Genomic DNA, 26,886 nt, shown 5'->3' on the forward strand with positions numbered 1-26,886 from the left:
CGAGTGTGAGACACGCACACGGTAAAAATTAAACAGTGCGAAAAAGACTAGAGTGAGTGCACCCACCCACCCCTGAAGGCCTCTCCGGGCCAGGGCGGTTGTGCAGCTGTTTTTCCTCTGCTTTGGGGTAGGTGAGCTATTCTTGAATCAGACAGAAGGTGGCGCTCAACCCAGAGAACTAGAGAAAAGGGAACTGAGGAGAATTACTCAACTCATTTCCAGTAACTTCTCCCTCCTCCCCCACAGGCCTTCTCAAGCCCCACTTCCTGTTCCCTGGCTCGGGCCAAGTCCTCTCAGGGCTCAGATGTCGAGTTCCAGATGCCTGGTCTCAAAGTTGCGGGAACTGTCTCTGGGGAAGCCTCACTCCACCCGCTGCCCAGGCAACATGTGAGTGTGCCTGGAGGGGCTGGAGAGACTGGGGAGGCTGAGGAGGCTGGAGAGGCTGGAGAGACTGAGGAGGCTGGGGAGGCTGGAGAGGGAGAAGAGGCTGGGGAGGCTGGAGAGGGAGAAGAGGCTGGGGAGGCTGAGGAGGCTGGAGAGGCTGAGGAGGCTGGGGAGGCTGGAGAGACTGAGGAGGCTGGGGAGGCTGGAAAGGGAGAAGAGGCTGGGGAGGCTGGGGAGGCTGGAGAGACTGAGGAGGCTGGGGAGGCTGGAGAGACTGAGGAGGCTGGGGAGGCTGGAGAGGGAGAAGAGGCTGGGGAGGCTGAAGAGGCTGAGGAGGCTGGGGAGGCTGGAGAGGGAGAAGAGGCTGGGGAGGCTGGAGAGACTGAGGAGGCTGGGGAGGCTGGAGAGGGAGAAGAGGCTGGGGAGGCTGAGGAGGCTGAGGAGGCTGGAGAGGCAGAGGAAGCTGGGGAGTCTGGAGAGGCAGAGGAGGCTGGGGAGGCTGGAGAGGCTGAGGAGATTGGAGGCCAGAGAGGCTGAGAGAAGTTTGGGGACATGGGCAAGGCACCCCGGGACAGATGTGCATGCTCACATACACACACACACACACACACACACACATATAGCCTCCAGCAACCTGCCCTGGGGTGTGCTGGCTAAAGCTCCAGCCAGGACACTATCATATTTAAATGTCTCTCATTTGTAACCTCCAGGCTCATCAGACGCCAGGGTGGGCTGGGGTTCGCTGAAGCAGACAGAAAGCAGCCCCTGCTTGGATGGGCCTCTCCAGGGAGGTAGGCAGTAGTGGAAAATCCACAGTCCAAGTACAGGCTGACCAGGGGCTGAAGGAATTGGGGCAGGAGGAGCCGTAAGAGTGTGGACAGAGGTGCCCAGGCCTCTCAGCTCTTAGCACCGCCTGCCCCCTCATGTCTCCACAGGCCGCAGGCCACAGGCACGCAGCCCCATCTGCCCTGGCCCACTCCCAGGTGGTGGTTCCTCCTCTGGGGCGTCCTCCAGGCTTTCCCCACGCAGGGGTCCGTGGTGCTCCTGGCCCAGTGGCTGCCCCAGAAGCTGACGTCCCCTGGGTACCCGGAGCCATACGTCAAAGGCCAGGAGAGCTCCACGGACATCGAGGCTCCAGAGGGCTATGTTGTGAGGCTCCTGTTCCAGGACTTTGACCTGGAGCCATCCCCGGACTGTGAGCGGGACTCCGTCACAGTGAGCTGGGTGGGGTTCTGGAGGGACTCCACATGGGGAGGGCCCCTGCTGGAGGCCCAGGGCAGTGGGAGGGGGCCAGGGCCTGAAACTCGAGGCTTACCCGGGAGGCCGGGTCTCCCAGCTGAGGGCCCATGCTTACCTGTGCACCCTGCCATTTGGGCCCCACCAACGAGAGAGAAGGCCACAGGTCAGGAAGCCTCACCAAGGGACACACAAACACTGCAAATCCCTAGAGTTGAAAGCAAGAACTCACACATCAGTCATTAAAAGTGCATCATCAAGCATGTTGTGTGCCTGCACTGTCGGGCTCAGGAGCTGGATGTTTAGTTCAGTTAAATTGCTCAGTTGCATCGGACTCTGCGATCCCATGGACTGCAGCATGCCAGGCCTCCCTGTCCATCACCAACTCCCTCAGCTTGCTCAAACTCATGTCCATTGAGTCAGTGATCCCTTCCAACCATCTCATCCTCTATTGTCCCCTTCTTCTCCTGCCTTCAACCTTTCCCAGCATTAGCATCTTATCCAATGAGTCAGTTCTTCACATCAGGTAGCCAGAATATTGGAGCTTCATCCTCAGTCCTTCCAATGAATATTCAGGTTTGATTTCATTTAGGATTGACTGGTTTGATCTCCTTTCAGTCCAAGGGACTCTCAAGAGTCTTCTCCAACAACACAGTTCAAAAGCATCAATTCTTCGGTGCTCAGCCTTTCTTTACGGTTCGACTCTCACATCCACACATGACTACTGGAAAAAATCATAGCTTTGACTAGACAGATCTTTGTTGGCAAGATAATGTCTCAGCTTTTTAATATGCTGTCTAGGTTGGTCATAGCTTTTCTTCCAAGGAGCAAGCGTCTTTTAATTTCATGCCTGTAGTCACCATCTGCAGTGATTTTGGAGCCCCCAAAAATAAAATCTGTCACTGTTTCCATTGTTCCCCCATCTATTTGCCATGAAATGGTGGGACCGGATGCCATGATCTTAGTTTTTTAAATGTTGAGTTTTAAGCCAGATTTTTCACTCTCCTCTTTCACTTTCATCAAGAGCTTCTTCTTTGTTCATTTTCGCTTTCTGCCATAAGGGTGGTGTCATCTGCATATCTGAGGTTATTGATACTTCTCCTGGCAATCTTGATTCCAGCTTGTGCTTCATCCAGCCTGGCATTTCACATGATGTACTCTTAGAAGTTAAATAAGTGGGGTGACAATATACAGCCTTGACTTACTCCTTTCCCAGTTTGGAACCAGTCCATTGTTCATGTCCAGTTCTAACTGTTCCTTCTTGACCTCCATACAGGTTTCTCAGGAGGCAGGTAAGGTGGTCTGGTATTCCCATTGCTTTAAGAATGTTCCAGAGTTTGTTGTGATCCACAGAGTCAAAGACTTTGGTATAGTCAATAAAGAAGAAGTAGATGGTTTTCTGGAATTCTTTTACTTTTTCTATGATCCAGCAGATGTTGGCTATTTGATATCTGGTTCCTCTGCCTTTTCTAACTCCACCTTGAACATCTGGAAGTTCTCAGTTCACATACTGTTGATGCCTCAGTTCAGTTCAGTCACTCAGTCATGTCCGACTCTTTGTGACCCCATGAATCGCAGCACACCAGGCCTCCCTGTCCATCACCAACTCCCGGAGTTCACTCAAACTCATGTCCATCAAGTTGGTGATGCCATCCAGCCATCTCATCCTCTGTAATCCCCTTCTCCCCCTGCCCCCAATCCCTCCCAGCATCAGGGTCTTTTCCAATGAGTCAACTCTTTCCATGAGGTGGCCAAAGTATTGGAGTTTCAGCTTTAGCATCATTCCTTCCAAAGAAATCCCAGGACTGATCTCCTTCAGAATGGACTGGTTGGATCTCCTTGCAGTCCAAGGGACTCTTAAGAGTCTTCTCCAACACCACAGTTCAAAAGCATCAATTCTTCGGTGCTCAGCTTTCTTCACAATCCAACTCTCACATCCATACATGACCACTGGAAAAACCATAGCCTTGACTAGATGGACCTTTGTTGGCAAGGTAATATCTCTGCTTTTCAATATGCTATCTAGGTTGGTCATAACTTTCCTTCCAAGAAGTAAGCGTCTTTTAATTTCATGGCTGCAATCACCATCTGCAGTGATTTTGGAGCCCAAAAAGATAAAGTCTGACACTGTTTCCACATCTATTTGCCATGAAGTGATGGGACCAGATACCATGATCTTATCTGGTATCTGGTTTTCTGAATGTTTAGCTTTAACATTTAAAAAGAGCCAACTTTTTCACTCTCCTCTTTCACTTTCATCAAGAGGCTTTTTAGTCCCTGCCATGAAGTAATGGGACCGGACGCCATGATCTAATTTTTTTAAATGTTGAGTTTTAAGCCAGATTTTTCACTCTCCTCTTTCACTTTCATCAAGAGGTTCTTCTTTGTTCATTTTCACTTTCTGCCATAAGGGTGGTGTCATCTGCATATCTGAGGTTATTGATATTTCTCCCAGCAATCTTGATTCCAGCTTATGCTTCTTCCAGTCCAGTGTTTCTCATGATGTACTCTGCATAGAAGTTAAATAAGCAGGGTGATAATATACAGCCTTGACGTACTCCTTTTCCTATTTGGAACCAGTCTGTTGTTCCATGTCCAGTTCTATTGCTTCTTGACCTGCATATACGTTTCTCAAGAGGCAGGTGAGGTGGTCTGGTATTCCCATCTCTTGAAGAATTTTCCACAGTTTATTGTGATCCACACAGTCAAAGGCTTTGGCATAGTCAATAAAGCAAAAATAGATGTTTTTCTGGAACTCTCTTGCTTTTTCGATGATCCAGCAGATTCTGGTTCTTCTGCCTTTTCTAAAACCAGCTTGAACATTTGGAAGTTCACGGTTCACATACTGCTGAAGCCTGGCTTGGATTACTTTACTAGTGTGTGAGATGAGTGCAATTGTGCGGTAGTTTGAGCATTCTTTGGCATTGCCTTTCTTTGGGATTGGAATGAAAACTGACCTTTTCCAGTCCTGTGGCCACTGCTGAGTTTTCCAAATTTGCTAGCATATTGAGTGCAGCACTTTCACAGCATCATCTTTCAGAATTTGAAATAGCTCAACTGGAATTCCATCACTTCCACTAGCTTTGTTCATAGTGATGCTTCCTAAGGCCCACTTGACTTCACATTCCAGGATGTCTTGCTCTAGGTGAGCAATCACACCATCATGGTTATCTGGGTCATGAAGATCTTTTTTGTATATTTCTTCTGTGCATTCTTTCCACCTCATCTTAATATCTTCTGCTTCAGTTAGGTCCATACCATTTCTGTCCTTGATTGTGCCCATCTTTTTATGAAATATTCCCTTGGTATCTCTAATTTTCTTGAAGAGATCTCTAGTCTTTCCCATTCTATTGTTTTCCTCTATTTCTTTGCATTCTTCACTTAGGAAGGCTGTCTTATCTCTCCTTGCTATTCTTTGAAATTCTGCACTCAGATGGGTATATCTTTCCTTTTCTCTTTTGCCTTTCGCTTCTCTTCTTTTCTCAGCTATTTGTAAGGCCTCCTCAGACAACCATTTTGCCTTTTTGCATTTCTTTTTCTTGGGAATGATTTTGATCGCAGCCTCTGGTACAATGTTATGAACTTCCATCCATAACATTGTACAATCCAGTTATTAAGTTTCCATTTCAATTCTTGAAATAAGGTGGGCTGTATGATGTAACTATGGCAGGCTAAAGAAATCGGCTAGATATCTGATCATAGATTGAAGAAACTTGGGAATCAGAAATGGAACAGGAACTGAGTTAAGGAAGTTTCCAGGAGGTGATACAGCTTCCAAACCCCAACAGTGTGCAGAACCTTCAAAGTGGGGCTGGGGTCCACACTCTGACATGACCCTATGACCATGGGTGGTCAGGTTTACCCCATACATGCCTACCCCCTCCCCTTGCAGCTCACAGCCAGTGGGATGGATCTTGGCCAGTTCTGCGGGCAACAGGGCTCCCTGCTGGGCAGGCCCCCTGGTCAGAAGGAGTTTGTGTCCTCAGGGAACAGTTTGCGGCTGACCTTCAGTGCACCAGCCTCTGAAGACAAGACCCCAGGCTTCCACAAGGGCTTCCTGGCTCTCTACCAAGCCGTGGGTGAGGGTGCCCCCCAGGGTGCAGGGAGGGAAGTCCCTGCCCACAGCCCTGGCCCCGGTATCTTTTTTTTTTTTTTTGGCTGTGCTGGGTCTTCACTGATGCATGCCAGCTTTCTGTAGTTGCAGCGAGGGGGGCTACTCTCCAGTTGCGGTGCTTGGGCTTCTTGCTGCAGTGGCTTCTCTTATTGTGGAAGGAACATGGGCTCAATAGTTGTGGTGCATGGACTTAGTTGCTCCGTGGTATGTGGGATCTTCCTCAACCAGGGATCCAACTCACGTTGCCTGCATTGTAAGGCAGATTCTTAACCACTGGAACACTAGGGAAGCCCTCCCTGGTATCTTGAAGTGACCAGTGGAAGCTGAGACTGGGGGTTTGGGACACTGGGGCTTAGCCCCTTGCTGCCCAGCCTGCCCTCTGGTGAGTAGCCTGGTACCTGGGGCACCAGCTCAGCTCCATTTTTTCCCTGCAGATTGACAGGCCCAGTGCTGGCAGATCATCTCATATTTTAACAGAAGCTGAAAATTCAGATTTTTAAGTGAAATTCTAGATTTACAAATGGTAACCTCAGGCTTTTTGAAACATAAGACATGCCCGTGAGTAAAATTTTCAATAAAAATAATCTTCCTCTGATCTCTGGCCCTTAGTCCCTGGCTCCCTTGCCCAAAAATGACCCTGTTCTGTTCCCTGGGTATTCTTCCAAAGGCATTCTAGGCTCCTCGAATACAAGTACTGTGGTGTGTGTGTGTTGCATACTAGTCACGATGTTTTAAATTTGCCCTTTTTCATTCAATTAAACATATATATATATATACATATATGCCATACCTTGTAGCTTGCGGGATCTTAGCTCCCTGACCAGAGATCAAACTCAGGCCCTGGCAGTGAAAGTGCTGAGTCCGAACCACTGCACCACCAGGATTTAGGCAATTAGCATTGCCTGGTTCTCTATAAAGACCATACAATATTCCTTTATTGATGCATCATAGTATATTTAATCAGTCTTTCACTGATAGATAGTTAGATCCTACAAAGAGTACTGCTCTGAATATCTTCTTATATACATTATTGAGCACATGCTTGAGGATAAATTCCTAGAAATAAAAAATTGAAAAATGTGTGCAATTTTAATTTTGATATTGCTAAATTTCCTTACAAAAGTTTTACTAATTTACACTCCCACTAACCACATATGAAAAATGTCTGTTTCCCCTTCCCTAATTTCACAGTTATTTTCAAACTTTTTAGCATTAACAATCTGATTGGTGAAAAACAATTCAAATAATTCAAATGTTTAAAAAAAGAAAAGACTGTGCTGGGAATTCCCTGTGATCCAGTGGTTAGGACTTGATGCCTTCACTGTTGAGGATCTGGGTTTAATCCCGGGTCGGGGAACTAAGATCCTCCAAGCTGTGATGCAATGCCAAATAAATAAAAAAATAAAAATTTCCAAAAGACTGTGCAGGTCAAACTAAACATGGCCACAGACCAGATTCAATCCCTGGGTTGCCAGTTTGCAATTCTGTTCTCCGTACTAATGACTGCTGTTTTCCTATAGCTGTGAATTATACTCAGCCCATCAACCAGGCCACTGGGGGCCCCAAGGCCATCCCCACACCTGGAGACAACCCCACTGAGATCCAGAGCTGCTGCCAGGAGCCCTATTACGAGGCCAAGCCCTCAGGTGAGTCCCTATCTGCAGAGGATTCAGCTCCTACCTGTCTTACTCCCCTCCCACCCCTGAGAGACCTGAGGCCTCTTTCAGCCCCTACCTCCCAGCTCTGAGCCTATTCTCTGCCTCCCTCGTTTCACTCCTCAGGGACACTCACTTGCACTGCCCAGGTGCCCTGGAAGCAGACCCAGAAAAGGGAGGAGGCTCCCCGCTGTGTGCCTGGTGAGTGGGCACCTGTGGTGCCATGAAGACAGCCGCTTCCCAGAAGGGCCTCAGCTGCGTTTGGGCCTGTGGGTGCCAGACGGCCTTAGAATAGAAAGGGGGAAGGAAAAGCAGAAAGTGAGGAAGGAAAGGGAAACCAAGAAGGCCCAGAAAAGGAGAAGCAAGGAGCTCACCCCTTAATCTTGAGGGTCAAAGGATAACCCAGAAAGGAAAAGCCATAAATAAGCTAATCAGATGGAAAATGAAAGAGGAAGAGAAACAGATGAGCTGAAATAAGAGAAAACCCTCTATTGGGTTTTCATAAAGCAGATATGGTCTGCTTTAAGGATACACGACAGGCTCTCTTCCCCCAAATATCTCCCTACCTTGATGCTATCGTGCCTGAAAGCCTAGCATAGTTTTAAAGCATTTTTTGTGTGTGTAATGTAAAGTTCATATAACATAAAAATCACTGAAGTGCACAATTCAGTCATTTTTAGCATGTTCATGATTTGTGCAACCGTTACCACTTATTCTAGAACATTTCCATCATCCCCCAAAGAGACTCCAACTCTACCTTCTCCCAGTCCTCTGGCAACCACTAACCACTTTCTATCTCTGTGGACTTGCCTGTTCCAGACATGGCATCTCAAGGGAATCCTATAATGGCTTTTGTGCCTGGCTTCTCGCAGTTAGTGTGATGCTTTCCAGGTTCACCCGCGCTGCAGCGCATGTCAGGATCCCGTTCCTCCTCATGGCTGAATAGAATTCCACTGTGCAGACAAACCACTTTGTTTATCCATTCAGCGGCGGGTTGACATTTGGGTCATTTACACTTTTCTGCCTTTTATGGGTATTGCCACAGCGAGAACACCTTTAGTTCTCTTGGGTATAGACCTAGGAGTGGCATTGCTGGCTCACACACTAACTCTGTGTTTGCCTTTTTGAGGAATGGCCACACAGTTTTCCACAGCAGTTGAACCATTTTACATTCCTACCAGCAATAGAGGGCGGTTCAGATCTAGCATTGTTGGCTGGTCGTCTATTTGGTTTTGTTTTTAATTTTTTGACTCATTCAGCTTGTGGGATCTTAGTTCAATGACCAGGGACCGAATGGAATTGCCACGGTAGTGAAAGCACAGAAGCCTAACCAGCGGACCACCAGGGAATTCCCTCAGATCCACCATTTTTGAAACTCAGTCAAACATGGCCTTTCTAACCCAATCTTAGTACTTTTGTCAGGTTTTACTCCAGAGCCACAGAAAGCTCTAGGGGCAGCCTGACCTCGTGCTCTGGGAGGGGGAGATGTCAAAAATACAGAAATGACACACAAATAGACAGGAGACACCACAGACAAATGCTCCTTGCTGCACGATATTGTTCAAAGAAGGTGGCAGGAAGTCTAAAACAGTGGCTTAGGAAAAAAGGGGTGCAACTGGTTAAGAATCTGCACTTCCACTACACAGAGCACGGGTTTGATCCCTGGTCAGAGAACTAAGATCCTACATGCCTGCATGGTGAAGCCAAATAAGTAAATAAATAAAGGTGAAAATTAAAAAGCAGCTTTAAAAATGCCTGAGGAGGAAGAGGAGGTTGCAGAAGCAGGTTTTCAATAAGCGTCTCTTGATACAGCGCTGACTTTACCCCTCCTCTCTCTCAGTCTGTGGACGGCCGGTGGTCCCCATTTCCCAGACCCGGGAGTCCCTTGGCGCCTCCAGAGCTGAGCTGGGCAGCTTCCCCTGGCAGGCCCTCACCAGCATCTATGGCAGGGGCGGCGGGGCCCTGCTGGGCGACCGCTGGGTTCTCACCGCAGCCCACACCATCTACCCCAAGGACAGCATTTTGCTCGGGAGGAACCGGAGCGCCCAGGTGTTCCTGGGCCACACGGACACAGACCAGATGCTGGAGCTGGGCCGCCACCCCGTGCGCCGCGTGGTCGTGCACCCAGACTACCATCAGGAGGAGCCCCATGACTTCCACGGAGACATCGCGCTCCTGGAGCTGGAGCGCAGCGTTCCCCTAGGCCCCCACCTCCTCCCAGTCTGCCTGCCGGACCGCGAGGCCCTGTACCGGCCCGGCCGGTGGGGCTACGTCAGCGGCTTCGGCGTGGAGATGGACTGGCTGAGCACCAAGCTCAAGTACTCGCGGCTGCCCGTGGCCCCGAGGGCAGCCTGCGAGGCCTGGCTCCGGGAGAGGCAGAGGCCCGAGGCATTCACCGATGGCATGTTCTGCGCCGGGGACCAGACGCGGCCGCAGAGTGTCTGCCAAGGGGACAGCGGCGGCGCCTTCGTGGTGTGGGACGATCGCACCCAGCGCTGGGTGGCCACGGGCATCGTGTCCTGGGGCATCGGGTGTGGCGAGGGGTACGGCTTCTACACCAAAGTGCTCGACTATGTGGACTGGATCCGGGGAGTGATGGGTGAGAAGGACTGACCCCGAGGGGCTGGGCTGGGCGCCCACTGTAGAGCCCAGGGAGAGGTCTGGGTTCAGGACTGAGCCCTGGGCGTGGGCGGGTGGAGGCAGGGAGACCTAATTAGGCCACAGAGCCAGAGAAATCCTTGCCTCCCACAGCCCCTCCTCCTCACCCTCCATCTTCCTAGGGGGCTTGTGCCACACCCGGGAAGCCCCATTAATCTCTGCTCTGAACTCCATCTCCTGCGGATGCAGCTTCTTCTGTACTCTCTTAGGAGACAGTCACCTTCTCATCCCCCTGTTCAAGTGCTGTGAAGGAGTAGTCTCAATTCATTTCATTTCTGGAACATTCCGAAGCCCCTGTAGTCCACCTTCAAATACTCAAACTCTTGGCTTCACCAAGCACAACCCATGGCTGCATTTGGAGTCATAGCTCTTTTTGTTGTTTTAAATCAGGAAAAAGAAAAAAAAACAACCAGGCGCTTCCCATGTTACTTCATTGACTCCTCACAGCAACTTTGCAAAGGTTGAGTTGTTATCCGCTGCTTTACCACAAAGGAAACTGAAGCTCAGGGAGATAAGGGACTTTTGCAAACCCCACAGCTGATACAGGACAGTGAAGACGTGCTTTTCAGCACACCTCAACACCTCTAGGTGTCCTAAAAACCTACTGTATCGCCCACTCCCCAGTCTCCACATCCTTTCAGGCACTCCCTTGGTGAAGATCACAACAGGTGCTCACACCTTCCTGCTGGCCCGGCTACTGCAGAGTCCTTGGTGAGCCCAGCCCTGGGTGGACATTCCTGTAGGCATTCCCAGCACTGCTGGACTGCCTGGGCCCTGTCCCCACCATCAAGCACTGCTCCACCTGAAAAGACCAACTCTTTAATTTTAATAAGAACTTGAGCTGATTTTTTTTTTTTTTTTTCATCTTAAAGAGATGGGAATACCAGACCACCTGACCTGCCTCCTGAGAAAACTGTATGCAGGTCAGGAAGCAACAGTTAGAACTGGACATGGAACAACAGACTGGTTCCAAATAGGAAAAGGAGTACGTCAAGGCTGTGTATTGTCACCCTGCTTATTTAACTTATATGCAGAGTACATCATGAGAAACGCTGGGCTGGAAGAAGCACAAGCTGGAATCAAGATTGCCGGGAGAAATATTACTAACCTCAGATATGCAGATGACACCATCCTTATGGCAGAAAGCGAAGAAGAACTAAAGAGCTTCTTGATGAAAGTGAAAGAGGAGAATGGAAAAAGTTGGCTTAAAGCTCAACATTCAGAAAACAAGACCATGGCATCTGGTCCCATCACTTCATGGCAAATAGATGGGGAAACAATGGAAACAGTGAGAGACTTTATTTTTGGGGGCTTCAAAATCACTGCAGATGGTGACTGCAGCCATGAAATTGAAAGATGCTTGCTACTTGGAATAAAAGTTATGACCAACCTAGACGGAGTATTAAAAAGCAGAGACATTACTTTGCCAACAAAGGTCCATAGTCAAAGCTATTGGTTTTTCCAGTGGTCCTATGTGGATGTGAGGGTTGGGCTATAAAGAAAGCTGAGCACCAAAGAATCGATGCTTTTGAACTGTGGTGTTGGAGAAGACTCTTGAGAGTCCCTTGGACTGCAAGGAGATCCAACCAGTCCATCCTAAAGGGAATCAATTCTGAATATTCATTGGAAGGACTGATGCTGAAACTCCAATACTTTGACCACCTTATGTGAAGAACTGACTCATTGGAAAATACCCTGATGCTGGGAAAGATTGAAGGTGGGAAGAGAAGGGGACGACAGAGGATGAGATGGTTGGATGGCATCACTGACTCAATGGACATGAGTTTGACTAAACTCCAGGAGTTGGTGATGGACAACGAGGCCTGGCATGCTGCAGTCCATAGGGTCGCAAAGAGTCGGACACGAGTGAGCGACTGAACTGAACTGAACTGAGCTGATGCACAGTAAAAGAAGCAAATAAAATGCAGTTTTTCACATGGAAATAGAAAATGAATACTGTAAAACAGAAGAGAGCAAATTTGCTAGCCTTCAAGGTCAAGTTAGCTATATGGTTAAAGGTTGAATTTATCTTTGAAAAATAGCAGAATTCAGAGTTATACATACATGTGGTTAGTTCCATTTTTAAATCTATAGATAGTATAAAATATTCAAAATATTAAACTGAGTTACTTTTAGTGATTGTGGCAGTTTTGTTTCCCTTATTCTCCACTATTTGCTAAATTTTATTTAATGAGTACATGTTACTTTTATTTATCTTACTTGTTTTTATTATTGAAAACATGATATGAGTTTTTCCCCTACCAAAACAATGTTAAAATATGTAGGAATATATCTTTTGCCTTGGTAGGGAGAAACTCATACCACATTTTCAATAATAAAAACAAGATAAATAAAAGTGACATGTACTCATTAAATAAAATTTAGCAAATAGTGGAGTCTATACTTCTATATCTATATCTAGACAGATATGTCTAGAGGTAGATATAAGTACAGTTATATAGATATAAATATACCCACAGAAGGATAACATCTATTAACTTAAGAGAGAAACTTTTTTCTCCCCAGAATCAAATCTTAAAAGGCATGATCAATATAACAATGTCTTCAGTACTGGTTTCAAAACAAGTGCCTGAGCAATCTTCATTCTTTCTGCCCAGGGTGTAAGTCAAGGGTATAACACAGTATATGAAGGAAGTGAATGTTAGTTGTTCAGTCCTGTCTGACTTTTTGCTACACTATGAACTGCAGCCTGCCTGGCTCCTCTGTCCATGGAATTCTCCGGGCAAGGATATTGGATTGGGTTGCCATTTCCTTCTCCAGGGGATCTTCTCAACCCTGGAATAGAACCCTGGTCTCCTACACTGTGGGCAGATTCTTTACCATTTGATCCACCAGGGAAGCCCAACACTACATATAAGTCAAGGTTGCTGTGTGTGGTTGGGCAGAGAGGGGGTCAGGCTGGGGCTGAGCTAATGAGGTCCAGTCATGGTACATGCTACCAGGACAGAACTCGGATCCCCTAAGCCAGATGGGAGCACTCCTGCCAAGACTTACCTTCTTGGACCACCTCTTCTACCTGTACGTCTTCCATCCTACCATCATGGTAAACACACAACACACACACACACACGCGCACACACACACAAACATACACACACTGCTATCCAGATACTAACGTGAAATTTACTAGACCAGATACACCTTCTTTATTTTTTAAGATCTTTTTTTATTTAGACCATTTTTAAAGTCTATTGAATTGGTTACAATATTGGTTCTGTTTATATTTTGATTCTTTTTGACCACAAGGCATGTGAGATCCTAGCTCCCCAACCAGGGATCAAACCTTCGTCCCCTGCATTGAAAGGTGAAGTCTTAACCACTGGACCCCCAGGGAAGTCCCTAGGTGCCCCTTCTTTCTTGCCCCCTGATCTGGCCCTCACCCTCTTCCTTATCTTGTGTCCTTCCTCAGCTGACAAGGGCACAGATCATGTCGTGGGTCATGTCATGGATCAGCCCTGCCAGCAGATTCACTCCTTGGCGCTGATATACAAGCCTGCTAGTGAAACCCTCCAACCTGGATCCACCTGGCCTCTTCAGTGCTCCTGCTCTCAGACTACATTCAGTGACGACCTGCTCACTGCCTCACAGGGAGCTGCCCCGGGGCCTGGGAAAGCGCCTGGCACATTAAATAGGTAGCTTCCAAATGGATAAGTGAGCGGGCAGGTAGAGAGGTGGAGGGACTCATCTAATAGGGGAAACAAGCAGGGTAGACGACAGAGGCCTGAGCACTTAGAGGCTGTTCTGGATCTGAGCCTCCTGGGGGAACACATTGTCGTGGGGTCTCTGAGCCCTGGAGAGAAGGCTTCCCTAAAGAGCAGATGTTTAATACAGAACACAGTGGCCTTCTGAAGGATGAGAGATACAAAAGCCCTTTCTCCTTCTGGGGGCCTGACTTCTGCTGGGAAAATACCAAGTCACTGGTGGTCCACAGCCACCCTGTTTGCCCAGCCCCAGTTGCCATAATCCTCAGGGGCTCACACTCTGGACCAGATGCTGAGGATAAGAAGATGCCTCCATCCTGTCCTCAACTGCCCTTGTTCCTCTAAGGGACAAGTTCATTGGCAGGCCTGAGTCCATTGAGGGGGGAGGAAGGGTTGTTTGGTTTTGTTTTGTTTTGTTCCTGCACTGCGTGTGGGATCTTAGTTCTCCAACCAGGGATCAAACGTATGCCCCTTGTATGGGAAGCTGGGAGTCCTAACCCCTGGACCACCAGGGAAGTCCTGGGAGGGTCTTGAAACAGACCCTAGTGGTGCTTTGCAGTGGCAGCAGCCCCCCACTCTACTTTTTTTGATTTCTTTATTAGCCGCACCACATGGCATGTGGTATCGTAGTTCCCTGACCAGATATCAAACCCATACACCGTGCGTTGGATACATGATGTTTTAACCACTAGACCATCAGGTAAGTTCCCTCTGTGTGTCACTGATGAGGGAAGCAGGGTGGGTGCCCAGGGCAACCAAGCTTCTCTCTCCTCTGTGTTGTCCTGCACTTCCCGTCTCTGATTCTTGATCCTGTTCCATTATTCTGGGCATTGAACCCTGGTCGTTCCTGGACCAGAGCTGCTGGCTGACTAAAAACAGGAAGAACAGGTTAATGGAGAAGAGAAGGCCAGGAAAAAAAAAAAACCTTAATTGTGATTTCTAGTGCCCTTTGGGTAGGAACCCTGAACACACAGCTGCAGTCCCCAGGAAGGGCCCTGAGGAAGGGGGCATTCCCGTCAGATTTAGAAAGTGGCACCTGGGCCTCAAACCCAAGGCTTTTCTGTTCCGAAAAATGCAGAATCTGCCTGCAATGTAGGAGAGCCCAATTCGATTCCTGGGTCGGGAAGATCCGCTGGAGAAGGGATCGGCTACCCACTCCAGTATTCTTGGGCTTCCCTTGTGGCTCAACTGGTAAAGAATCCGCCTGCAGTGCAAGAGTCCTGGGTTCAATCCCTGGGTTGTGAAGATCCCCTGGAGAAGGGAAAGGCTGCCCATTCCAGTATTCTGGCCTGGAGAATTACATGGACTCTTTAGTCCATGGGGTCCCAAAGAGGCAGACATGACTGAGCGACTTTCACTGCTGCTACTAAAAATGCAGAACCATCTCTAGCCCTTCCCCATGTGGGCCAGCAGTTGGGAGCACCATTAGACATTTCACAACCAAACCAAATTAAACTGGAAACAGAATTTTTTTTTCCTTCTGGTTTTGCTTATGCAAATAGCTCATTCCCTACAACCTTCCTCCAGGGAATGGTTTCCCAGAATGGTCACCACTTCCCCTCCACAGACCCTCCCACCCCCTTCCCTTCTCTGCATGACCCTGCTCTCCCTGGATGCAGAGTGGATGAAGACCTTGTCACGAGAGTTAGGGATCCAACAACAGGCCTTAAGAAATGTGAGCCTGATGGGGACCAAGGAGGGAGTGAGACACCAGAGGGAAGAATCCTGGGCACGGGAGGACCATTGTGCCCATAATTACTCAGGGGGGTGGGAGCACGCTGCCCCTCCCCATATGCCATATCCCTCCAGTGTGCACACGCAGGAACACACTCAAACACATGCCCATCCCTCCTCCTCAGGAGAAAGGAGACTCAGACTCAGGAGGTGAGGCCACATTGCCTTCCTCCTCCAGCTCATAGGGAGCAGCGAGGTGGGGAGTCCCTCAGCCTGGAGGGTCAGCCTCCATGCCTGAGGCCCTCTTCCATAGGTGGTCTCTCCCAGAGGCCTTGCTGAATATGTGGGAGCCATTTCAGAGACCATGACTGGAAACCCTCACCCTCAGTTAACTGGTCCCAAGCCACGCGATTCCTGGAAGGGAAGCAGAGTGATGCAACAGGGCAGGGAGGAGGCTGGGGAGAGAGGTGGGGGAGTGTGATGACCTCTGGACTGGACACTGCCCCGGGGAGGAGCACCCAATGCAGCAGCTGCAGAGACCAGCCTCCCCCCTGCACCCTCCCCACCCACCCTAGGACATCTCCCTGAGATCTAGAATGGACCGAGAGGAAAATGCCTGGCGGTACAGCAATCCTGTCCCCTACCAGACAGCAAGTGTCTGCACCCCTCCCGCCCTACAGACACACCTTTTTCCTTTTGGCAGGTGGCTCTTATACCTTCTGCCACCAGTCCTGTTCTACGGAGTGGGAGGCGCCATCCCCATCCCTCAGAGGCTCTATGGGCAGGTGACATCCCCTCTGTTCCCCAAGCATTGAGAGGACCACTGTGGTCACAGTACCCACGGGGTACAGGGTGAAACTCAGTTCTGGCAGTTTGACCTGGAGCCTTCGCAAGGTTGTTTCTATGACTATGTCAAGGTAGGGGGAAGATTGGGGGGTGGGCAGAGGGAGAACTGAGTGTCTCTGGAATCGGGGGACCCGGGTTCTGACCGGCCTGGCTAGGACACCCTGCCTGGGGACACAGCCCCAAGCCGGTGAAAGCTGATGGCCAGGTGGGGTTCTGGAAGTCCAGGGGTGTCGAGGATGGGAGGCCACTGCTCTGAGAGACCCTCATGGAGCACAGAGGGGAGAAACAGAGAGGGAGGGGACAGGCCCTGCTCTTGGGGAATGCACTGTCCACAGGAATCAGAAAAACCTTCCCTGTCTGCTTACTTGCCCGGAGGATTTTGGAAACTTCCATGCCTCGGTTTCCCTGTTGCCATGGAGAGTGTCACCGTGGCTGCCTCCTCACCAGGAACACAGGGACGTGGGGAAGCGGCATGTGTGTGGTGGTGGCTCAAGGGTGGTGTCTAGCCAGGACAGTGGGCTCAGTCCCCTCTCCTCTGTCATGACCAAGGGCCCCATCCCAGTCCCTCTTTCTACATCCAATAAAAATGAGATTCCTGGAGACTTCCCCAGTGGTCCAGTGGCTAAGACTCTGTGCTCCCAAGGCAGGGGGCCCAGGTTTGATTCCTGGGGAACTTAGGTGGGGAACTAGGATTCCACATGCTGCACAGCACAGCCTAAAAATAAAAAATAAAAATAAAAAATGAGGTTCTTGATTCAGGATTCAGATAGAGCCTACACACAACCCATAAATACTATTTCCAGGAGATCCTCTGGAGGGTATAAAAAGAATACCATGAAAATGCCATATCTTCCCAGCCCAGAGGACTTGAGATGTCCGCAGTGCTGGTAGTAAGCAAAGTGGGGATGAGATAGGAGGAGAGATGTCTTCTGCTTTGCAGGAGTTAAGGAATCTGTGAAGGAAGAGGTAAGGAGAGCTCAGTGATGCCTTCTAAGCTGGCAGGTCCCAGATGCTCACATTCAGCTGAATATCAGGAGTCATGCCTGAACAGGAATGGGTTGACCAAAACAAGGTGGAAGGACAGGACAGAGGGTTAAGCATACCATCAAGGCTCTAGGGATGAAGGAATGATAGAAACCGGGAAGAGGTAATCAGGATTCCAGTGGGAGGCGGACACAGGAGGAGGTAGGGGGTGAAGAACGGTCTGACACACGTTGTCGTTCAGTCACTAAGTCGTATCTGACTCTTTGCAAACCCATGGACTGCGGCACACCAGGCTCCCCTGTCCTTCACTGTCTCCCAGAGTTTGCTCAAACTCATGTCCACTGAGTTGGTGATGCTATTCAACCATCATTCATCTGTCGTCCCCTTCTCCTCCTGCCCTCAATCTTTCCCAGCATCAGGGTCTTTTCCACTGAGTCAGCTCTTTGCAGCAGGTGGCCGAAGTATTGGGGATTCAGCTTCAACCTCAGTCCTTCCAATGAATATTCAGGGTTGATTTCCTTTAGGATTGACTGGTTTGATCTATCTGTTGTCCAGGGGATTCACAAGAGTCTTCTCCAGCATCACAATTTGAAGGCATCAATTTTTCAGCACTCAGCCTTCGTTATGGTTCAGCTCCCACATCCATACATGAATACTGGAAACACCATATCTCTGACTACTTTGTTGGCAGAGTGATGTCTCGGCTTTTTAATATGCTACCTAGGTTTGTCACAGATGGGGGGCATAAAAGGGAGGGCCGATGTCCCAGGCACGGGATAATGTGCAAAGTCAGCCAATAGGGATGCAGAGGACAGAGGAAAGGCCCCTGGGGAAGTTGCAACAGCCAGAGCCCATCAGGTAGAGAGCAGCTGGAGGCTGTCCAGAAAGAGGCGGGATCACTTCTGTGGTTCAGGAGAAGGATGACCCTCACTGACCTTCATGATGTTCCACGTGGGACGTGTCCCTTCAACAGCTTGTCCCCCGGTCCCTCCTCCACAGATCTCTACTGATAAGAAGACCCTAGGGACGTTCTGTGGGCAGCTGGGCTCTCCCCTGGGCAACCCCCCTGAAAGGATGGAATTTGTGTCCCAAGGAAACAGGATACTGCTGACCTTCCACACAGACTTCTCCAACGAGGAGAACGGCACTGACATATTCTACAAGGGCTTCCAGGCCCACTACCAAGCCGTGGGTGAGTGGTGCCTGTACTGGGCTCCTGGCCTCGTACTGAATGAAAGATAGAATTTGGGATTCTTGAATCCGAAGAAGCGGGAAGCCTGGCCTGCGGGTTCCCACCCCTCCCACTGAAGTTCCAGTACAGTCCTTCTCAGTTCTCACATGGCCCTGTGTTCTCTCCAAGTCAAGGACTGCGGGCAGCCCCGAAGCCTGCCCAATGGGGCCTTCAATTACACCACCAGAGAGGGGGTGAACACCTACGAGGCCCGTATCCAGTACTGCTGCCACGAGCCCTTCTACAAGATGCACAGCAATGATGGCACGAGCGAGTCTGAGCGAGGTAGGGACCCACACAAATGGCTGTCTTCTCCCTCTTGTTGGGAATCTTCTGCGATTTCTTCCAACAGAATCTCCAAGGAGGGAATATTAAGATATTTAGCCAGGGAACTGGTTTCGGGGGTGCCAAGAGGCTTCTAGTAAGGTTGAAGATGGAGACACTTGAGCTGATAGAAAGACCTGAATCTCATAAACAGCTCTCTCATCACCACCATCACCATCAAAACCACGACCATCACTACCACTGCCATCAGCATTGCCGCCGCCACCAGCACCATCATTACACCGCTGTCACAATCACCGTCACGACCATCACCACCGCCAGCACCCTCTCCAGCACCCGCACTACAGGCTTATCAGTGGGGTTTCCTCAGCATTCTCCCCACATCCCCTCTCAGGTTGCTGTGTTGTGACTTTGCATTACTAAATTACTCTCAAACTCATCTATGGTTATCTTAAAAACTTTTTTTAAATAAAAGAAATCACATGCCTTGTAGGTTTGAAATGTGCAAAACAGAAAAACAATCTTATTTATATGCTCTATAGGGTATTATTTAAGAACTAGGCTTTGAAGTCAGACAATCATCCCTTTGTATCTTGGTTCTAGCACTTAGAAGTTATATGACCTTGTGCAAAAAACTTTAAACCCAGTTTCCTCGTCTCTAGTGTTAGTCACTCAGTTGTGTCAGACTCTTTTCAACCCCATGGATTATAGCCCACCAGGCTCCTCTGTCCATGGAATTCTCCAGGCAAGAATACTGGGGTGGGTTGCCATTTCTCCCTCCAGGGGGTCTTCCCAACCCAGGGACTGAACCTGTGTCTATTACGTGTTTTGCATTGGCAGGGTTCTTTTCCACTAGCTCCGCCTGGGAAGCTGAAAAGCATCACCGTGGTGCTTCAATGACATAACACAGATAAAGTGTTGAGCATCAAGCAGGGTTCATTGTCCACAATCAGAAGACATAGCTACGGGGAATTCCCTGACAGTCCAGCAGGTAGGACTCCACATTTTCACTGCTGAGGACTCAAGTTCAATCCCTAGTTGGGGAACTAAGATCTGCACTGCTCGGCCAAACAAATTCCTCCCTCCAAACAAACAAACAAAAAATAGCTCCCATTATCATCCACAACTCAACACCAAGATGCAATCATTGATGAGATCTTCCTGATAAGTTCCTTCCAGTTTTTGTGTCAACTTTCAAACACAGGGATCACACTGAATATGAGTTAAGTATTCTGATTTTTCCGTTTAGCATCAAAACAAAAGCATACACATGGTGCCCCTTAGACTTTCAGTATCCCACCTGCAGATATTCGAACCTTTCCCTTTTTTCCTCCTCCATTCTGTCCTCGCTTTGGTGCTCTTGGCTCCTGCCCACACCCCCCCAGCCTGAGCTCAGCCCCCTCTCCCCTCAGGGCTGTACACCTGCATGGCTCAGGGCATTTGGAAGAACGAGCTGGTAGGAGAGAAGATGCCTCGGTGTTTGCCAGGTGAGTGGAAGCCCTCCACTGTCCTCTGTGGCCTTGGCAGCCAAGCAGGGCCTGGAGGAGGGGTGGCATAGACAAGAGAGAGACAGTCCAGCCTGAAGCTGAAGACGGACATGGGGCATCTGAAAAAAGGAGAGGAGATGCCCCAGGAGAAGGGCAGAGGGACCCAGAGAGCTGGCCCTGTCCTGACAGTCCTGGACTTTTCACTGAGCAGATGGGAGACCAAGAATAAATAAAAAGGGCAAGAAAAGCCCCAGGAAAGAATAAACAAGAACGAGGAGAGGTGGTGACAATATGCCAAAGATGGTGGGTTGGGGAGGATGAAGGGAGAGGAAAGGGCCCTGAGCCAAAAGAGGGGCAAAGGGGAGGGAAAGGCCATGGAGGGAGGTGGGCAGACGGACACTGACGTTTCTCTCCCTGAACCCATCTTCTCCTCCCCAGTGTGCGGGGAGCCAATCCACCCTGTCAAACAGAGGCAGCGCATCATTGGAAGCCAGAAGGCCAAGCTGGGCAACTTCCCCTGGCAGGCCTACACCAACATCCACGGGCCCGGGGGTGGTGCGCTGCTGGGGGACCGCTGGATCCTCACGGCCGCGCACACCATCAACCCCAAGGACCACGAGGCGCAGGGCAGCCCCAACTTAGACGTGTTCCTGGGCCACGTCAACGTGGAAGATAGCACCAACCACCCGGTCCGTAGGGTCATAATCCACCCAGACTACCGCCAGGAAGAGTCCCACAGTTTCGAGGGGGACATCGCCCTCCTGGAGCTGGAAAATAGCGTCACCCTGGGCCCCAACCTCCTGCCCATCTGCCTCCCAGACAACGAGACCCTCTATGACCCGGGTCTGATAGGCTATGTCAGTGGCTTTGGGATCATGGAGGAGAGAATTTCTCATGACCTCAGGTTTGTCCGTCTGCCAGCAGCTAGGTGAGAGACTTGCGAGCGCTGGCTCCGGCAAAAAAAAAAAAAAAAATACAGGAATGATGTGTTTTCTGAAAACATGTTCTGTGCTGGGAGCCCAACCTTAAAGCACGATGTCTGCCGTGGGGATGCCAGAGGGGTCTTTGCAATGAGGGATAAGAAAAATGACCGCTGGGTGGCCACGGGCATCGTGACCTGGGGCATCGGGTGTGGTGAAGGGTACGGGTTCTACACCAATGTCCTCAAGTACGTGGACTGGATCAAGAAAGTGATGGAAGCGTAAGACTGAGCTCAGGAGTGACCCATTGTTGATAACTGCTAAGAATCCATATTAAAATCATTAATGCAGAAAGATACCATGTGAAATAATTTCTCTTCTCTATAATCCCACCCACGTTCTTCACCTGAAACAACTTAGAGGGCACCTTTATTTCCCCCAAGGATTGCAGAAGATGCCACAATCTCTGGTCATCCCTGTCCTCTTCCGTGTTTATACCATCGGGTAACTGAATATAGAACACCTTCCAGATGAAGTTTTATGAGAAAGCCCATGGTGTAAATGAATTAAAAGCAGTGTTTAATAAATATAAATTATTTAGTGAGTTCAGGACTTCCCTGATGGCTCAGCCATAAAGAATCCACCTGCCAATGCAGGGTTTGATCCCCTATCCAGGAAGATCCCACGTGTGGCACAGCAGCTAAGCCCGCGCACCTGCACTCTACAGCCTTCCAGCCACAACTACTGAAGCTGCGTCCCCTAGAGCCTGTGCTGGGCAACAAGAGAAGCCACCGCAGTGAGAAGCCCAGGCAGCAACAAAGACCCAGCGTAGCCCAAAATGAATTAATTCAAAAAAATATTTAGTGAGAGTATCTGTGAAATATTTACTTAGGAAGGCAATGAGAACAATTAAGGTGCTGCCCACATTTACCATTAGAGTTGCAGATAATTTATCTCTGTATTTTGTTTGGATTATACACTACAAAGAAAATCCTTATTTTCCCACATACATAGTTGCAGATATAAGAGCTTTTTTAGCAGCTCACTGTCCAACCTCTAAATATTCCTTAAGAGAAAAATGCTATGAAATGTTTTTCCCAAACTGAGTCACTAATAGGACTTTTATCTTTTTAATCATTTATTTACATATGTATGTATTTATTTTTTGGTCACTCCTGGCAGCATGTGGGATCTTAGTTCCCCAACCAGGAATGGAACCTGCACCCCCTGCAGTGGAAGTGCAGAGTCTTAACCACTGGACAGCTGGGGAAGTGCATTAACAATATTTTCAAATAACATATTCTTTAAGGTATATTTAAAGGCCAGAGAAGGGCCCAAAGCTTGGGATAAGCATTATAAGTATTTATGCCAGAATATTATCATGATATTATTGCACAACCAACTCTGCTGGACTTGTCTGAACAACTTTACTCAAGTTGACTCACACAGGCCTGAAATTAAGAATATCAAGGCAGAGTTAAAACATTCCCAAGAAATGATGGGTTTGTAAGACCAAATGTAGGTCCACAATCCCTTATCTGACACCCTCAAGTCCAAGTGGCTTTCAGTGTTCATCATTTTACAGATTTCAGAAACACGGTATACTGTCTGTGTGATGTAGTATCAGTGTATTACAGCAGCATCCAGGGCAGCACCCTGCAAGAACACAGATAAGTAAGTCAGAAAGAGAAAAACAAATGTCATATATTAAAACACACATGTGGAATCTAGAAAATGGTACAGGGCAGGAATGGAGTCACACACCTAGAGAATGAAACAGCCCATGTTTTTTGAGTCAAACATTGCCTTTCTAACCCAGTCTTACTCGTGTATCAGGTTTTACTCCAGAGCCACAGATAGCTTAAAACTATACATAGTACCAAACACTCAAAATATTAAACTGAGTTACTTTTAGTGGTAGTTTGGCTGTTTGTTTTCCTCTATTCTGCATTATTTGCTAAATTTTATTTAATGAGAATATATTAGTTTTATTTATCTTTATTTTTATGTCTAGACACACATCTAGATATATATTTTTTACCTTGTCAGGGAGAAACTTACATCTTGTTTTCAATAATAAAAATAAATAAGATAAAAGTAAGATATACTCATTAAATAAAATTTAGCAAATAGTGGAATCTATATGTCTGTATCTATATGTCTAGATATAGACAGAGGTAAAAACAGATATAGGTGCAGGTGTATAGATATAAATATATCCACAGAAGGAAAACTTCCATTGCCTTAAGAGAGATACTTTTTTCTCCCCAGAATCAAATCTTAAAAGTCATGATCAATGTAACAATGTCTTTAATACTGGTTTCAAAACAAGTGTCTGAGAAATCATCACATAGCCATTTCTTCTTTCTGCCCAGGATGTAAGTCAAGGGTATACCACAAAGTATAAAGGAAGTGAAAGTGTTAGTCACTCAATCATGTCCAGCTCTTTGCAATCCTATGAACTGTAGCCCTCCAGGCTCCTCTGTCCATGAATTCTCCAGGCAAGAATACTGGACTGGGTTTGCATTTCCTTCTCCAAGGGATCTTCCCAACCCTGGTACAGAACCTGGGTCTTGTGCACTGCAGGCAGATTCTTTACCATTTGATCCACCAGGGAAGCCCAACACTATGTATAAGTCAAGGTTGTCGTGTGTGGTTGGGTAGAGAGGGGGTCAGGCTGGGGCTGAGCTAATGAGGTCCAGTCATGCTACATGCTACCAGGACAGAACTCGGATCCCCTAGGCCACATGGGAGCGCTCCTGCCAAGACTTACCTTCTTGGACCTCCTGTCCTACCTGTAGGCTTGCCATCCTACCTCCATGGTAAACACACAACACACACACACACACACACATACACACACTGCCATCCAGATACTAATGTGCAATTCGCTAGACCAGATGCCCATTCTTTCTTTTAAGAATTTTTTTTTACGTAGACCATTTTTAAAGTCTATTGAATTTGTTACAATATTGCTTCTGTTTTATATTTCGGATTTTTGACAGCAAGGAATGTGAAATCCCAGATCCATAAACAGGGATCAAACCCTCGCCCCTGCATTGAAAGGTGAAGTCTTAACCCCTGGACCCCCAGGGAAGTCCCTAGATGGCCCTTCTTTTTGCCTTGGATCTGGCCCTCACCCACTCTTCCCTATCTTCTGTCCTTCCTCAGCTGACAAGGGCACAGATCATGTCGTGGGTCATGTCATGGATCAGCCCTGCCAGCAGATTCACTCCTTGGCTCTGACATACAAGCCTGCTAGTGAAACCCTCCAACCTGGAACCACCTGGCCTCTTGCGTGTGCCTGGTCTCAGACTACATTCAGTGATGACCTGCTCACTGCCTCACTGGGAGCTGCCCCAGGGCCTGGGAATGCGCCTGCCACGTTAAATAGGTAGCTTCCAAATGGATAAGTGAGCGGGCAGGTGGACAGATGGAGGGACTCATCCAATAGGGAAAACAAGCAGGGTAGACGACAGAGGCCTGAGCACTCAGAGGCCGTTCTGGATCTGAGCCTCCCAGGGGAACACATTGTCGTGGGGTCTCTGAGCCCTGGAGAGAAGGCTTCCCTAAAGAGCAGATGTTTAATACAGAACATGATGGCCTGGAGGAAGGGAGACAGGAGCCCTTTCTCCTCTAGGGCCCTGGCTTCTGCTCAGAAAAGATCAAGTCACCGGTGGTCCACAGCCACCCTGTTTGCCCAGCCCCTGACACTGTGACCTTCAGGGGCTCACACTCTGGACCAGATGCTGAGGATAAGAGGATGTCTCCAACCCATCCTCAGCTGCCCTTGTTTCCCTAAGGGACAAGTTCATCAGCAGGCCTGAGTCCATTGAGGGGGGAGGAAGGGTTTTTTTTTTTTTTAATTTCTTGCTGGGATCTTAGTTCCCCGACCAGGGATCAAACCCCTGTCCCCTACATTGGAAGCTGGGAGTCCTAACCCCTGGCCCACCAGGGAAGTCCTGGGAGGGTCTTGAAACAGACCCTAGTGGTGCTTTGTGGTCACAGCAGCCTCTGCTCTATGGGTCATTTTTGTAAATTTCTTTCTTAGCTGTACCACATGGCATGTGGGATTTTAGTTCCCTGGCCAGAGATGGAACCCACACCCCCTGCATTGGATACACGGTGTTTCAACCACTGGACCTTCAGGCTAGTTTCCTCTACATGTCATTGCTGAAGGAGGAACCAGGGCAACCAAGCTTGTCTTTCCTCTGCACCCTCATGCACTTCTGTCTCGAATCCTTGCTCCTGTTCCATTATTCTGGGCATTGAACCCTGGTTGTTCCTGAAACAGAGCTGCTGGCTGACTAAGGACAAGAAGAACAGGGTTAACGGAGAAGAGAAGGCCAGGAAACAACCCCCCTCAGCTGAGATTTCCAGTGTCTTTAGGGTAGGAACCCTGAACACACAGCCACAGTTCCCAGGAAGGCCCTGAGGAAGGGGGGATTCCCATGAGATTTAGAAAGGGACATCTGGGCCTCCAACCCAAGGCTTTTCTGTCCCCAAAAGCCCATCTCTAGCCCTTCCTGGGCTACCAGGGTGGCTCCGAGGGTAAAGAAGCCACATGCAATGCGGTAGACAGAGGTTCTATCCCGGGTTTGAGAATATCCCCTGGAGGAGGGCATGGCAACCCACTCAAGTATTCTTGCCTGCAGAATCCCCATGGACAGAGGAGCCCTGTGGGCTGCAGTCCATGGGGTTGCAAAGACACCAGTGACTAAGCACAGCACAGCAGTTCCCCATCCAGGCCAGCAGGTGGCAGCACAATCAGGGATTTCAAAATTAAAATAAACTGGAAACAGATTTTTTTTTGTGGGTTTTCTTTTTGAAAATATTTCATTCTCTACAATCATCCTCACAGAATGGTTTGCCCATTCCCCCTCCACAGTCCCTCCCTCCTGCTTCCTTCCTCTGCATGACCCTGATCTCCCTGGACACAGAGTAGATGAAGACACTGTCATAAGAGTCGAAGATACAACAGGCCTTGAAAAATATGAGTAAGCCTGGTGGGGACCAAGGAAGGAAGGAGACACCAGACGAGACAATCCTGGACATGGGATGCCCCCTGTGCTCAGAGTTACTCAGAGAGGTGGGAGCACCCTGCCCCTCCCCATACACCTGATCCCTCCAGTGTGCACACACATGTACACTCACAATCACAAGCCCCATCCCTCCTCCTGGGGAGAAAGGAGACTCAGACCTCAGGTGAGGCCACACTGCCTTCCTCCTCCAGCTCATACTGAGCAGCAAGGTGGGGGGGGCGGGGAGGTCCCTTGGCCTGGAGGGTCGGCCTCTGTGCCTGAGACCCTCTTCCATAGGTGGTCTCTCCCAGAGGCCTGGATAGTTGAAGGAAGGCTTCCCCAAAGAGCAGACATTTAATACAGAACACGATGGCCTGGAGGAAGGGAGACAGGAGCCCATTCTCCTCCCAGGGCCTGGTTTCTGCTCGGAAAAGACCAAGTCATGGTAGTTCACAGTCAGTGTTTGCACAGCCCCAGGTGCCGTGACCCTCAGGGGCTCACACTTTGGACCAGATGCTGAGGAGAACAGGATGTCTCCAACCCGTCCTCAGCTGCCCTTGTTTCCCTAAGGGACAAGTTCATCAGCAGGCCTGAGTCCATCGTGAGGAGGAGGAAAGTTTTCTTTCTTTTTTTTTCAGTTGTACTGCATGTGGGATTTTACTTCCCCAA

The 26,886-nt window shown here is 48.9% G+C and overlaps 1 protein-coding gene and 1 pseudogene across 9 annotated transcripts; both read left to right on the top strand.

Annotated features, from left to right (window-relative positions):
* The first annotated feature begins 275 nt into the window (after positions 1 to 275).
* Positions 276 to 18,354, top strand: C1RL (complement C1r subcomponent like). Of its 9 annotated transcripts, none has more exons than XM_059886217.1 (11): positions 276 to 387; positions 1,095 to 1,175; positions 1,320 to 1,599; positions 5,513 to 5,756; positions 7,255 to 7,380; positions 7,516 to 7,590; positions 9,230 to 9,988; positions 13,478 to 13,700; positions 14,372 to 16,360; positions 17,829 to 17,997; positions 18,273 to 18,352. In XM_059886217.1, exons 1-9 carry the CDS (start codon positions 305 to 307, stop codon positions 14,397 to 14,399), a joined length of 1,899 nt encoding a protein of 632 aa, XP_059742200.1. In that variant the 5' UTR covers positions 276 to 304; the 3' UTR covers positions 14,400 to 16,360; positions 17,829 to 17,997; positions 18,273 to 18,352. The 9 variants fall into 9 exon arrangements, with proteins under 9 accessions (XP_059742200.1, XP_059742202.1, XP_059742203.1 ...); XM_059886219.1 differs by lacking the exon at positions 18,273 to 18,352 and having other exon boundaries at positions 14,372 to 14,469; positions 16,147 to 16,360; positions 17,829 to 18,210; XM_059886220.1 differs by lacking the exon at positions 17,829 to 17,997 and having other exon boundaries at positions 14,372 to 14,469; positions 18,273 to 18,354.
* A 117-nt stretch (positions 18,355 to 18,471) lies between these two features.
* On the top strand, positions 18,472 to 23,169 carry LOC786586 (complement C1r subcomponent-like; annotated as a pseudogene).
* Positions 23,170 to 26,886: the final 3,717 nt, after the last annotated feature.

The sequence above is a fragment of the Bos taurus genome, chromosome 5 (genome assembly GCF_002263795.3).
Source record: "Bos taurus isolate L1 Dominette 01449 registration number 42190680 breed Hereford chromosome 5, ARS-UCD2.0, whole genome shotgun sequence".
Classification (NCBI taxonomy): Eukaryota; Metazoa; Chordata; class Mammalia; order Artiodactyla; family Bovidae; genus Bos; species Bos taurus.